At 44.8% G+C, this 14,612-nt stretch overlaps 1 protein-coding gene across 4 annotated transcripts in view; it reads right to left on the minus strand.

Moving 5' to 3' along the window:
• The window catches only part of NRP2 (neuropilin 2), a 251,730-nt gene that overhangs the window by 102,880 nt on the left and 134,238 nt on the right, over nucleotides 1-14,612 (minus strand). For 3 of the 4 annotated variants that reach the window (XM_083401223.1, XM_083401222.1, XM_083401224.1), the window contains exons 9-10: nucleotides 13,968-14,317; nucleotides 6,879-7,023 (exon numbers count right to left, since the gene is read on the minus strand). In XM_083401223.1, coding sequence (XP_083257349.1) covers nucleotides 6,879-7,023; nucleotides 13,968-14,317 — 495 coding nt within the window. Of the gene's footprint in view, nucleotides 1-6,878; nucleotides 7,024-7,479; nucleotides 7,614-11,018; nucleotides 11,508-13,549; nucleotides 14,318-14,612 lie in introns of those variants that run through there. The other variant, XR_014502509.1, reaches the window with a different exon arrangement.

Genomic DNA, 14,612 nt, shown 5'->3' on the forward strand with positions numbered 1-14,612 from the left:
GCTGCTCTCTGCTTCTGTCAACACCCCAATCCTTGAAACCTTATTTCCTTATGGCACTTTGCATCTCAAGCATCCTGAGACAGTATATTGGCAAGAACTGTTGCACTCATGCGAGGTATGAAGCAATGGGAAGAGAAAGAGGTACCGTATTTTTTGCTCTATAAGACCCACTTTTTCCTCCTAAAAAGTAAGGGGAAATGTGTGTGCGTCTTATGGAGCGAATGCAGGCTGCGCAGCTATCCCAGAAGCCAGAACAGCAAGAGGGATTGCTGCTTTCACTGCGCAGCGATCCCTCTTGCTGTTCTGGCTTCTGAGATTCAGAATATTTTTTTTCTTGTTTTCCTCCTCCAAAAACTAGGTGCGTCTTGTGGTCTGGTGCGTCTTACAGAGCGAAAAATACGGTAGATATTTAGAGGACCAGTTGCCAAGAACTGAGGTGGCCATGATTCTATGCAGACAGAACAAAGCAGTCAAGGCTAGGATTCTGCAAGAATATCAACAAAAGGAGTGACGTTGATCCCAAGCACAGGAAGCACACCATGGAAATAGACCAGAACTAAATTTTAACCGTCAGAATAATGAATTCAGACTCACAGCACTCGAGTCACGAAATGTAACAGAAAAGCTTCCTTATGTGCAGTGTAACAAGGTGAGGGAAGAAAAGTTTCTCACATGCCACAGATGTCAACATGGCTCAAGTCCCTTGTAAAGCTTGATTTATGGATGTAGAGGAAATAAAGAATTCTTTCATGTTTGGACTCCAGTGGACAACAATCTCCTTTGTACTTAGGTTCCTACTGATTTTGGTCTGGGTTTTACAAAGCAAGGAGGTTTGCTACAGCTTCGTGAAAATTGAGATCACAAGGCAACACATTCTTTTCCCTTCTTTACAGAAATGAGACATGGAAGAGACCGGCACCCACATAAACACCCTGAACATGGCAATGTAAAGGAACAAGTCACTCAACACCAGGAATGATGCAGCTACAGAAGGGAGCAAAAGAATTTCTAGTGTGGTGTGACTCTTTGCCGAAACGCATCTGGCTTCACACTTCAATTGTGAACTTTATCCCACCGCAACTTTAAAAAAAAGACCCCATGAAACTACCTAATGGCAGGTGTCATGGGCAATTTAAGCCACAAATGAATGAAGTTAAGACCAACAGTAACTTATATTACAGGCACTTACTGCTTCACTTAAGGAGAGAATTAGGCTGGAAGAGCATTTTGAAGAATCTCATTATGCTCCCAAGCTTAGAGGAAGTTGGTGTGATACATGACTGTTCAAATGCAATGCCAAAACAAACACCAAAGATGTTGTGATATGGAAACAGGAATTCTGAACTAAGGAAACACAAGTTCTGTGAAAGAGATAGACTATGAAAATCAATGTGCCTGGTAAGAGTTTCATTGCTTTGCATAAATGCATTCAAGGCTTTTATCGTGTGCTCAATTAACTGAGCTTTTGCATTGGTTTTGGGACTGATGAAAGGGAGAGAGACGTAGGGGTAAGTCAGAGGCAGGTGGACTTTAAGGAGAAGAGAATACACATGGACCAGTACACATGAGCCTTTGCACATGCTGTCATGTGGGTCAAGTGAGAGAGTGCGTTGCAGACAGGTGTTGGTAAGCAGCCATCTCATTGCTTCATGGCATGTCCAACGGCTCAGCACATGAGATGAGTGTCAGGTCTACTTTGCCCAAGCATATGCAAAAGGTTGTGTGAATACGTCCTATGACTGGAAACCAGGGGGTAATGCACAATACACTGAAGTTTTGTTCCTTGAACATTGAAGCCATTGTCAGATATTGCCTGCACATTTTCACATATATATCCACCACCATGAAATATAAGAAATCTGGGATTGCTTGTTTTTTAAAAAATGGAAGCAGAGATTCTTAAGAATCAAAATCCGGCAGCAGATAAAACACTTTTCATGGGAGTCAGCATGAAAGAAGCTGGCAAACATTTCACTACTAATTTCAGGTTATCATTAAATAAAATTGAAAGCTGAAAAAAATTGCTTTAAACACCTTTCCTTTTGCTTGGACATTCTAGACCTTCTGCAGCTAAATAACCTTCCAAATAACCTTCAACCATCTCCTCTGGCTTTGGGCAGAATACTGTGCAACTACAAACTTGCCAAAATCACAAGGTCAAATCTCTTACAGTGCCCATCAAACTCCAAAGGCATCTGAGAACAGGTTACATGCAAGGAATTGAAGCATTTGAGTACTGAAAACTCCCAGGGAAAGCAAAAAAGTCCAAAGCTGAGTCAGATACAGTAAACCGTTTCCTCTTGTGCACTGATTTACAGTAGGAACACAACTGTGTGAGAGATCTTTGAACAGGAAAAGCCACACACTGTGCTGGCATCCTCTGCCGCTGTAATTTTAGAGTTGCTCCAGCGTATTGCACGGTCAATAGAGCTGTACAGGTTTCACGGCAGAATAAAGCAAAATTGCTCCAGCAGCCGGACAGGCAACATGCTCTAGGAATGAAAAGTGAGGGAAAGGTGGCCTCTCTCCTGCCGTGCAGTGTGTGTGCTTGCAAAAGGCATCTGTGGATCCTGTTACAAAGTTCTGCAGCAATGGGAACCAGATGTTTGGAAGTTCAAAGGAGGGAAGACCAGTCACGAGCTCATGTTCGTCAATCTTCAGAGGGGGGAAAATGTTGGCAGGTCCATGAAACAAGCCAGCTGTTGACCTACTGCTTCAATTCCACCCCCCAGTACCAGCCAGTGAATTAGGTCCTGGACTGGGGCTTCTGTACTGGAGCTACTTCAGCTATTACTTCTTGTCCTCAGGAACAAATGCCTCTGCAAGTTCACATCTTTGAAGTGGTCATTTATTGCGTAACTGAATCAATTAGTACTACTTGTTTTTGGCGGCAAAAACGAGGCCCAGGTATTGCCATGGCTCACAGTTCCTCAACACCAGGCATCCCCAAACTCAGCCCTCCAGCTGTTTTGGGACTACAATGTCCATCATCCCTGTCCACTGGACCTGTTAGCTAGGGATGATGGGCATTGTAGTCCCAAAACAGCTGGAGGGCCGAGTTTGGGGGTGCTTGCTCCACACCTAGCACTGTGCTGCACATATACTGTTGTAGTAGATATCAAAGCGCTGATATTTGGAATTCACAATCGATTTTTGCAGGTGTTGGTTAAGTCGGTTAACAGGCCTCATAATGTGAGGGGTAGGTATGGGTGACCGAAAGGCAAAGCACGAGGTCTCTACTCGGTGACTTCACTCAGGGTGCAGCTTCATTAAACCAGAAGGCAGATGTCCACTTCTCTGTACAAGGGCATAGTACTAACGGTGTTGGTAAACCTGTGGCTTGGCTGTGGGGGAGGAAGGGAAAGGAGAATGTTAGCCCCTTTGAGACTCCTTAGGGGAGTGAAAGGCGGGATATCAAATCCAAACTCTTCTTCTTCTTCTTCTGCTGTACCGCTTCAGGTTGTTGCTCACTTGACTGAATTGCTCCACATAAAACCCATATCACTTATACATTTAGTTTTCCATGTTTGGGGGTGAGACAGAGGTTAAACAGAGGACAACTTGGTCCCAATCTGATGCCTGAAGTGGTACAGTCCAGACACTGGGGTACCACTCCAGTGAGAACAAAGCTGAAATAGGAGGCTGTATCATAAAAGCAGAGACATCACCTTGCCAACAAAGGTCCGTATAGTTAAAGCTATGGTTTTCCCAGTAGTGATGTAGGGAAGTGAGAGCTGGACCATAAAGAAGGCTGATCGCCGAAGAATTGATGCTTTTGAATTATGGTGCTGGAGGAGACTCTTGAGAGTCCCATGGACTGCAAGAAGATCCAACCTCTCCATTCCTAAGGAAATCAGCCCTGAGTGCTCACTGGAAGGACAGATCCTGAAGCTGAGGCTCCAGTACTTTGGCCACCTCATAAGAAGAGCAGACTCCCTGGAAAAGACCCTGATGTTGGGAAAGATGGAGGGCACAAGGAGAAGGGGACGACAGAGGACGAAATGGTTGGATAGTGTTCTTGAAGCTACCAGCATGAGTTTGACCAAACTGCGGGAGGCAGTGGAGGACAGAAGTGCCTGGTGTGCTCTGGTCCATGGGGTCACAAAGAGTCGGACACGACTAAACAACTAAACAACAACAACAATCATATGCCAGCATCGTTTGCCAGCACACAGGGGGAGCTGAACAGCAGCATTTCCCCCCACCCCAAGTCTTGGCTCCACCAGAGTCCTCCATCCAATAATCTTAAAACAAGCAAGCTTTATTCCTCTTCTTTTTTTATTCTGCCTAACCTTCACAGTCTCATGACAAGCCCAGCCAGGAACTCTGCCTGTCCTCGTTATATCTTAAGGCTTTATTTACATATTTTGAAGCTTGTGAGGCAAACTGCCCCAAACCATCCCTCCCCCATTCATAAAGTGTTGGCAATGTGTTTATAGGTTTCTAGGTAGCACCACACTTCTCTCTATCAGGGCAGCGTGGGAGATGCCCACAAAAATTCCTGAGCAAGAAGGGGCATGCTGTGATGTTAAGCCATTTTAGGGTTGTGGTGCAGGCATTTCCTGTAGAATAGATAAAAATGGTCAAGGAGACTTGTCCCAGTAACGTGATTGTGAGATGTACAAAGAGGGAGGTTAACCTTCTGAAATCCCTCTCCAGGCAGCTTATCAATTTGTGTTTAAAGCTTTTAAGTCTCCCGTTATTTTTTTTGTGTGTGTTATAATTTGATGATGAATGCTTGCAGTATGTTATCTTGTACAGCTTAATTATTGAAAGGGTAATAGCAACTGAGTGAAAGGCTAGGCATGGACTCTTCCCTTTGAGCTTCTTGCAGATGAAGCCCATGCAAAAACGCTTTTTACAGATGTGGTTTCTAAATGGAAATCAATCCTCTTTTACCAGTGACATCTGGAAATCAGATTGAACGTTACGACGCAAAAAATAAAGGAGAAATAACAACTTTCCGGCCCTAACATTCAGCAGCAACAACAGCAAAAAAAGGATTTTGTTGTTGTTGGTATATTGTGCTTATTTTTGGTCATTTCAGATAAGCGGTGGAAGCTAGAGAGCTAAATTCAGCTGACAGCTCTCATGGGTTATAACTGCACATATCGAAAGGTAAAGATGAACAGTTCTTTTATTTTTAAAGAATCTAATGGATGGAAAAATAACTGAACCTCAAGAACTTTCGGAAGTGAGAGCTGGACCATAAAGAATGCTGATCGCCGAAGAATTGATGCTTTTGAATTATGGTGCTGGAGGAGACTCTTGAGAGTCCCATGGACTGCAAGAAGATCAAACTGATCCATCCTGAAGGAAATCAGCTCTGAGTGCTCACTGGAAGGACAGATCGTGAAGCTGAGGCTCCAATACTTTGGCCACCTCATGAGAAGAGAAGACTCCCTGGAAAAGACCCTGGTGCTGGGAAAGATGGAGGGCACAAGGAGAAGGTGACGACAGAGGATGAGAAGGTTGGACAGTGTTCTCGAAGCTACCAGCATGAGTTTGACCAAACCGTGGGAGGCAATGGAAGACAGGAGTGCCTGGCATGCTCTGGTCCATGGGGTCATGAAGAGTCGGACACAACTAAATGACTAAACAACAACAACAAGAACTTTCAGGTGCGAAGGCACTGCACTGTAGCTCACAGGCTATCTGCCCCTAACAGTGAACTCAGGTGGGGACTGCCAACAGAAATGGAGTCCATGTTGGGCCACAGGGAAAAAGGAAGGAGGAATCGGCACTTTCAAGGAAATGCAAAAGCACAAAGAAATATATTTTCGAAGACTAAGGCGGCGAAACCAAAACCATCCAGCTTGCCAACGTGGTCTGGACCACATGGCCAGCAAGCCATGGAAAGTTGAGTATCAGCTCAAAAATAAAAACGGAAATGGAAGAAGGATTGGGGTATCCTGCAAGGCAGGGCTAGCTGGCTGGCTGGCAACTCTTATCAGGGGAAAGGACACACTGTAGAGCATGACCTATCTTCTTGCCTCCCCCCCCCCAAAAAAAAAAAAATTTAACCCACAAAAATCATGATGGTGAGGAGCATAGAGTAGCAGTGGAGGTTAACAATACCCACTCTGCTTGGGTATTATTCTTCCATATATTCAAAGAAGGCATGGAGAGCAGCACCCCAACACCAACATCCTATCACTGCCGGCGCCAACTCTTCCTGTATTGACCAGGAAGGTCTGATGTGCATTTGGCTAAATTCTCCTCATAATCAGAAACGCCCCCGCAATCGCATCTCCCAACAGCAGGATGGATTGTCCAGTCAAACGTCCAAAGAATTCCCATTCAGACCTCTGGCACAGAACGCGCCAGGCCTGAGGCTGCAGCTGACAGGGACATTGGGAGTGGGACTGGTGTGTGTGTGTGTGTGTGTGTGTGTGTGTGTGTGTGTGAAGCTCTGCTTATCCCTCCATACGGACACAAAGGGCTAGCATGTCTTCAGAAAACAGTGTGGCAAGTAGTTCTACTAATTATGAATTGAGAAGATCGTTCACAAAGGAGTACTCATTTGGGTGAGCATCCTTGACATGACCCCCCACAGCCCTTACAGCAGGCACCCCCAAACTCGGCCCTTCAGATGTGTTGGGACTACAGTTCCCATCATCCCCGACCACTGGGTCCTGTTAGCTAGGGATGATGGGAGTTGTAGTCCCAAAACATCTGGAGGGCAGAGTTTGGGGGTGCCTGCCTTATAGCATCGGAATGGTTTCCCCTATGCTTCCTTCCCTAAGGAATCCTTTTGTTCTGCATGGATTTGTCTCTCATCATCAATAAAGCTTGTGGACCACAGAGTCATATGTTCTTATGATCAAAACAGCTGCAGCAGTCAGTTAATTATATAGGTATATTCGCAGGATCCTTACCGGTCCAATCACACCCCAGCACCTCCAATCGCATCCCGATCCCTGCGGGAGACCACCTTTCTGGGTGAACCCTGATGTACTGCGCAGGAACAGGATCAAACCTTCGAACCTCTGGAGTATCATAGTGCATGTTTCCTTCAAAGATCTTGGAGAGAGAAACAAAAGGTTAAGCAAGAGCCTCCTTGGCCGCTAGCCACACAAAACAAATCGCCGGTGCACTGAAAGGAGCCGCTGCATTCTGGGACAGCGGCCGCTCATTTGAACTTTTACGTTTTATTGAGCAACAGCGATGTCTGCTGTAATAAATCAAGACAACCTGCAGAACGCATGCGGTTACAAAACAATCACTGGGAAGAGAAAATGTGAGAATGCTTTAAAAACAGCAACCAGTTAACAGTTCCAACTCTATTTGCTTTATTTTTTAAAAAACACACACAAAACCCCTTCTCTGTTAGCTTTAACACTGCACAAAAGCTCTCAGTCAAACATAGGCATTTTTAGACCAAAAACAAACAGCCATGGAGTCTGCGTTATTTACATATCCAGGCTTGGAGCATTGTCAGGTTGATCTGAGGACAGGAGATGGCATGAGAGCAGATTCTTTTTTTTTTAAAAAAAGCATCTAAATCATGACCATAAAGAAGAAACAGTACAGTTATTTACTATTGCCTCTGAGGTCAAAAAGCAGAGGCTGCAAGCTCTACCCAGGTTGTCTAGAATGATCAAGAACATTTCCTAAGCATGTAGGTAAAGGGATGAACAATATGCAGTGACGGCTGCAAGGGTGCTACTGGCACAAAAATGGAAACAACAAGAAATACTGGCAATAGAAGACTGGAGATCAAAGTTGTTAGACTATGCTGAATTGGATAAGATGACTGGAAAGATTAGATACTTAAGAGACCAAAAGTTTACAGAAGACTGGGGGAAAATTTGTTGATTATCTGGAAAGTATAAGGGAAGGTCAAATAACGCTAGAAGGTTTTAAAAGAGCACTGTGAAAACGCGTGAGATATTGTTAAAAGGAAATGGAGGAAAAAAGACTTAAATAATGACAATATAAAGAAAAGGAAATGCGTAAACTAATAATGACTACGAAAGATTTACGGAAAAGCTGAAGGAAGTCCAAAAAGAAAGACTTGGAAAAATTTGAATGTGAAAATAATGTATGTTTTGTTTTGTTTTGTGGTAAATTAATAAAAAAAATTATATATATATATATTTATATATATATATATATATATATATATATGCAGGTTTTGGTGTCCTCGGGTGTCTTCCCGTGTAAAAGTTGGGGTGTCTAGGCGACGTTTCGACGAGGTCTCACTCGTCATCTTCAGGCTGGTGCTTTCGGCTTCTTGTTACTGGAACAGAGCAGGATCTCAGTGTTTGAGTTCCTATAAATACTGTTGAGGAGGTGTGGTGTATAGCCTCCAATGTTCTGGGCAGAGAGGAGGTTCCCAGGCTAGTGTGCCTTTTCTTCTTTTGTTCCTTAATTACTTGAGGGATATCTTGAGTGATTTCTTGAGTGATTTCCTGAATCCCACTTAGGTGGGTCATTAGGTGTGGATTAGTTGCTAAAGCCTTCGTGTCTTGAACTCTTGAACTTTGTGAAGAGTTTTTCTGAGAAGATGGCTGTACAGCACTTGGTTGTGCTCTGGCTTGGCTTCGTGTATAGGGGCGAGCTGTGGTTTTGTGGCCTGTGCCAGCCAGATCTGTGTAGGGATTGCAGGGGGGTGCAGCATCCGGAGGTGCCACCCTGGTTTGGCTACTGGATGGTGTCTGTAATTTATCTGTGGAGAGGGTCTGGGTTTGGGTCTGGTGTGGTTGATTGGTGATGGCGTTCTGTGTGCCTCTGGATCTGGTGTCAGATTTTGTGGGGAGGGCTAATTTCCAGATGTCTGGCAAGCGGGATGTGTCGTCACGCTTGTTCATGTTGTGAGGGTGTTTCTCTATCTCGATGGCTTCCATGATTATTCTCTTGTGGTGATGTTCCATGTTAAAGAGCAATTTGGAATCTGCAAAATTAATTTCGTGTCCTGTTTCTTTCATGTGTTGGAAAAGAGAGGAAGTTTTTTCTTCTTTTTTGACGGCATTCTTGTGTTCTGCGATCCGTGCATTTATTCGTCTGTTTGTTTGTCCAATGTACGTGGCTGGGCAGACTTTGCAGGGTATTTCATAGACCCCTTGGTTTTCCAACTGAATTTTATCCTTGGGGTTTCTGAGGATATTGGCTATTTTTTGGTTGGTGCAAAAGGCTGTTTTGATATTGTGTTTATGGAGGATTTTGCTAATTTTATCTGTAGTGCCCTTGATATAAGGAAGGAGGGCTATGCCATTGTTTTCTTCTGTGTCTTGGTTTTTGGGGGGTGTTTCTTTTTGGATTAGCTTCGTAACCCTGTTTTGCTGGTATCCATTGGCAATTAACACATTTGAGAGATTCTGTAACTCAGTTGTCAAGTGGTCTTCGTCAGCCAGGCGTTTGGTTCTGGAGATGAGAGTCTTGGCTACGGAGTTTATTTGTGCAGGGTGGTGGTGTGATTGTGCATGTAAGTAGCGGTTGGTGTGTGTTTTTTTCCGGTAGATAGTGTGTCCTAGGGAGCCATCAGGTTTTTTGTAGATTAGGACGTCAAGGAAGGGAAGTTGGTTGTTGGCTTCTATTTCCATAGTGAATTGTATTTTGGGGTGTAGGCTGTTGAGATGTGTGAGGAAGCTATCCAGTTTTTCCTTCCCGTGTGGCCAAATTACAAAGGTGTCGTCAACATATCTGAGCCAAAGTTTGGGTTTGTGTTCTGACTTGTCTAAAGCATTGGTTTCAAAGTGTTCCATGTACAGGTTAGCGATGACCGGTGAGAGGGGTGATCCCATAGGTGCTCCTTCTATCTGTTTGTATCTTTGTCCATTGTGGATGAAGTACGTGTTGGTTAGGCAGTGGTTGGTCAGGTCCAAGATGTATTCGGGGGGATTGTATTTGTTTTGAATGGCTGTCAAGGCTTCATTAATGGGCACTTGTGTGAAGAGAGATACAACATCGAAGCTCACAAGTAGGTCATTGGGTTGTAGGTTTTGCTTCTTTATTGTTTCTATGAACTGGAAGGAGTTTGGAACGTGTGAAGAGATGGATTCTGCATAGGGCTGAAGTTGCTTGGCGAGAAATTTAGCGAGATTTTGTAGAGGTGAGCCTATGGAGCTGACTATTGGTCTGAGTGGTGTTCCTTCTTTGTGTATCTTGGGGAGGCCGTAGAGTTTGGGGCATCTGGATGATTTTTCTCTGGGGATGATTCTTAGCTGGATTTCTTCACTGATAGGAGAGGCTTTTATTTTGGATTTGGTGGTTTTTTCCAGATAGGTGGTGGGATCTGTTTTTATAGGTTGGTAGGTAGGGTCTTGGAGTAGATTTGATAGTTTTGCTTGGTAGTCCGATGTGTTCATCACAACAGTGGCATTACCTTTGTCTGCTGGGAGAATGATTATGTTGTTGTCTTTCCTCAGGTTGGTGAGTGCTTTCTGTTCTTCTTTGTGTAAATTGCTTCTGGGTGGTTTGCTGGAGCAGAGGATGTTGGTGACTTCAAGTCTGATTTTATTGGCTTCATCTGGATTGATTTTGGTTAGGCTAGCTTCGACTCCGCATATGATGTTTTCCGTGGGGATGCGTCTCGGGGCGACTGCAAAGTTGAAACCAAGTGCTGTACAGCCATCTTCTCAGAAAAACTCTTCACAAAGTTCAAGAGTTCAAGACACGAAGGCTTTAGCAACTAATCCACACCTAATGACCCACCTAAGTGGGATTCAGGAAATCACTCAAGAAATCACTCAAGATATCCCTCAAGTAATTAAGGAACAAAAGAAGAAAAGGCACACTAGCCTGGGAACCTCCTCTCTGCCCAGAACATTGGAGGCTATACACCACACCTCCTCAACAGTATTTATAGGAACTCAAACACTGAGATCCTGCTCTGTTCCAGTAACAAGAAGCCGAAAGCACCAGCCTGAAGATGACGAGTGAGACCTCGTCGAAACGTCGCCTAGACACCCCAACTTTTACACGGGAAGACACCCGAGGACACCAAAACCTGCATTCCTGTACCCGTGAAAATCTACGAAAGCATATATATATATATATATATATATATAAAGAACGTTTCCTAAGCATGTAGGTAAAGGGATGAACAATGGAGCCAAGCTGTCTAGGGAAGCTATACCATCTTCTTGCCGGGGATTTTAAAAGCTGAACCCGGCTGTTGCAGGGGACAAGGTGAACAACAAACATTTCCTTGAACTGTATCAACCTGTGAAGCTGCTATGCGGGCTATGTTAATCTGATTATAGTTCAGTAAGGTATGCTCAGTGGAGAGATGGCCTACAGCTTGGGTTTTCAGAACCACGCTGAAAAGGGAGCACAAACTGAGTTGGGCACACGTTTTGACTCTTGATTCTAAACAAGGTGTGCAAGGACCCATGTAACAAACAAAAGAGACCACAGTGACTTAGCTGTGAGAAGAGAGCCACGTGTAAAACACAACAGACACAGCACCATTTAATAATAATAATAATAATAATAATAATAATAATAATAATAATAATATATTATTTATACCCCGCCAATCTGGCTGGGCTTCCCCAGCCACTCTGGGCGGCTTCCAAAAAAAATAATATTAAAATACTGTAATACATCAAACATTAAAAGCTTCCCTAAACAGGGCTGCCTTCAGATGTCTTCTAAAAGTCTGGTAGTTGTTGTTCTCTTTGACATCTGGTGGGAGGGCGTTCCACAGGGAGGGCGCCACTACCGAGAAGGCCCTCTGCCTGGTTCCCTGTAACCTCAATTCTCGGAGTGAGGGAACCGCCAGAAGGCCCTCGGTGCTGCACCTCAGTGTCTGGGCAGAACGATGGGCGTGGAGACGCTCCTTCAGGTATACTGGACCGAGGCCGTTTAGGGCTTTAAAGGTCAGCACCAACACTTTGAATTTTATGATATTTGTAGTTAATGGCTGTACAAAAGAAAAAAGGAGAGACCCCCCCCCCAGTGTGGTGCCCAAAGTGAAAGGCCCCAAAAGGTTATATTAAAACAACTTTGATCTGGAAGGCATGCATTTGAGAGACAGCCTAGACTGTCGAACTACATCGGTGTAACTTTGAATAAGGATTAAGCGGTGTCTCTCCTCCTCCTCTTTCCTCCCTCTCACTCCAACCCTACCAGAGGTTGTGGCCGACTTAGTTTTATACAAGAGAAACATACGCCGTTGCCAACTATGCAGTCCATCTGACAAAACCACACAGCATGCTTTGGCACGAAACATGCGTCCTCCTAGCCAGATCCTGATCCCAGATACACTGACTCAAATCTGGTATAGCTCTACTGACATCTTGTGTAAATACAATTGGCTTTTGACTCTCTGTTTTTAATGGGCCTTTCCCACCACACTTCCAGAGCACTCCGTCTCCCTTTGAAGCCATATGTACTAAGTCAAGAAAGAAGCCATCAGCAACACAGCTTTGTGTTTCTGTAGGAATCAGATCTCCGGGTCCTCCGGATTAAGGTTATTACAACGGTGCAAAAGTTCAGATATTTCAAATCCTCTACAGATAAGAACATTGCTCCAGGGGACTGGGGGGTAAGGGGTGGAAATTAAGCAGAACCTCTTCAATATCCTCAAGCATTCCCTCACTTTCGGTACCTAAAACATTTCCCAATTGGACAAGGGGCTACCTAAGAAAGAGCACAGCATGATAACACGGTCAAGTGTCTTAATTTGTGTGAAGACATGGCTGATCACCAAGAAATATTTGACCTTCTGCGCTCACCTAACAGTTCTGTTTCTTTGCAGGCTCCTCATCCGCTACGAGAAATCTTGTTTTAAGGAAGTAACTTTTCCCCCTTTACCTCAACATCTTCACGGAAAACAGATGAAGGCAAGGGATGCAAGAATGCTTCAGATTTCGAAGGTTCCCCATAATAAAGAGGAAACAGTAAATCTGGATGATTTACAAGTATGGGTAAAATTACTGGACTATCCTAGCTTACTGAACATACTCTGCATACATCTTCAATCAGTATGTGCCATTTTGACACATTTTACACTTTAATCTTTCCATTTCCCTGTAAGGAAAAAGAAAATACTATATCCCTTGCTTGGAGCCTAAGGTCTCATTGCCTCCTCACCTCCACCACCATCACCTGCACCATGAACCTGCGTCTGGGCTGTACAAGGAACTAGATTCAACCAAAAATCCTTTCCAAGAAGTGTGGAAATTTCTTTCCATTGTGTGGTGGCACCATGAAGCACTCACAGTACGTTTCCTAGCACAGTTCAGAGTGTTGGTGCTGACCTTTACTGGCCTTGGCCCAGAATACCTGAAGGAACGTCTCCACCCCCATTGTTCACTGAGGTCCAGATCCGAGGGCCTTCTGGCAGTTCCCTCACTGCGAGAGGTGAAGCTACAGGGAACCAGGCAGAGGGCCTTCTTGGTAGTGGCGCCCGCCCTGTGGAACACCCTCCCATCAGGTGTCAAGGAGACTTTTAGAAGACATCTGAAGGCAGCCCTGTTTAGGGAAGTTTTTAAATGTTTGATGTTTTATCGCATTATTATTATTATTATTATTATTATTATTATTATTATTATTTGTAGTAGTATTCTGTTGGGAGCTGCCCAGAGTGGCTGGAGAGGGCCAGTCAGTGGGCGGGGTATAAATCATCATCATCATCACCATCATCATCATCATCCTCTCACTAGGATGTGTCCAACCAACTGTAAACTTCACGATGAAGAAGAAGAGTTTGGATTTGATATCCCGCTTTATCACTACCCGAAGGGGTCTCTAAGCGGCTAACATTCTCTTTTCCCTTCCTCCCCCACAACAAACACTCTGTGAGGTGAGTGGGGCTGATAGACTTCAGAGAAGTGTGACTGGCCCAAGGTCACCCAGCAGCTGCATGTGGAGGAGCGGGGAAGCGAACCCGGTTCCCCAGATTACGAGTCTACCACTCTTAACCACAAGAAACAAAAACAAGGAGGGCACGAAACAGCTAAGAAACCGGCATGCAACCTTTTTGTACCCCTTGCGGCATTTCCACTGAAAGGTCCTACCTTAGGCTGCAGCGTTTTGGAGTCCTGTATAAACTCCCAGTCCTTCCCGTTCATGCTGTAGCTCACTTTGAACTTCTTCACGAAGGCTCGAGCCTCTGCCACGTTGATGCTGTCCCCACCTCGGGCCCCTTGGATAATCACGCCTTTCACATTCTTGGGGACCCCCAGGTCGACCTGCAGCCACTCCTCCCCGGGCTGCGCTTGAGGAATGCGAGGGAACCATCCTGAGCGGCTGCTGACCAGGCGTGCTGCACTGGGGACCCAGTGATATTCTCTGGTAGAGGAGGCTGAGATCTGGGAGTCCGGGATGAGCCCAGAAAGCATCCCTAGCATGTTGGAACAGGGTGAATCTGTGTCCAAAGAAACAGGGAAGGGGGCAGAATGAAGCAACACACGCAAAAAAGCAAGTTTGTGATATAAGCACAGGAGGAGAAACATCCCACCGCGACTAACTACTAGGTACCGAAATGTCAAAACACTTAAGCCTGCTATGCTTTGCTTTATAACAGCCATCACAGCCAGCAGGAGCCCTTCAGGACACCCCTGCTATTACAATCTTCATCCAAATTGCTCTCGCTTGCTAGCCGGCCTTGCCTTCCCAGCCCCCAACCTCCCAAAGTCAGTAGAGGGGGAAAAAGAAATCGC

This window comes from Podarcis tiliguerta (genome assembly GCF_965153285.1).
Source record: "Podarcis tiliguerta genome assembly, chromosome: 1".
In the NCBI taxonomy this organism is placed as follows: Eukaryota; Metazoa; Chordata; class Lepidosauria; order Squamata; family Lacertidae; genus Podarcis; species Podarcis tiliguerta.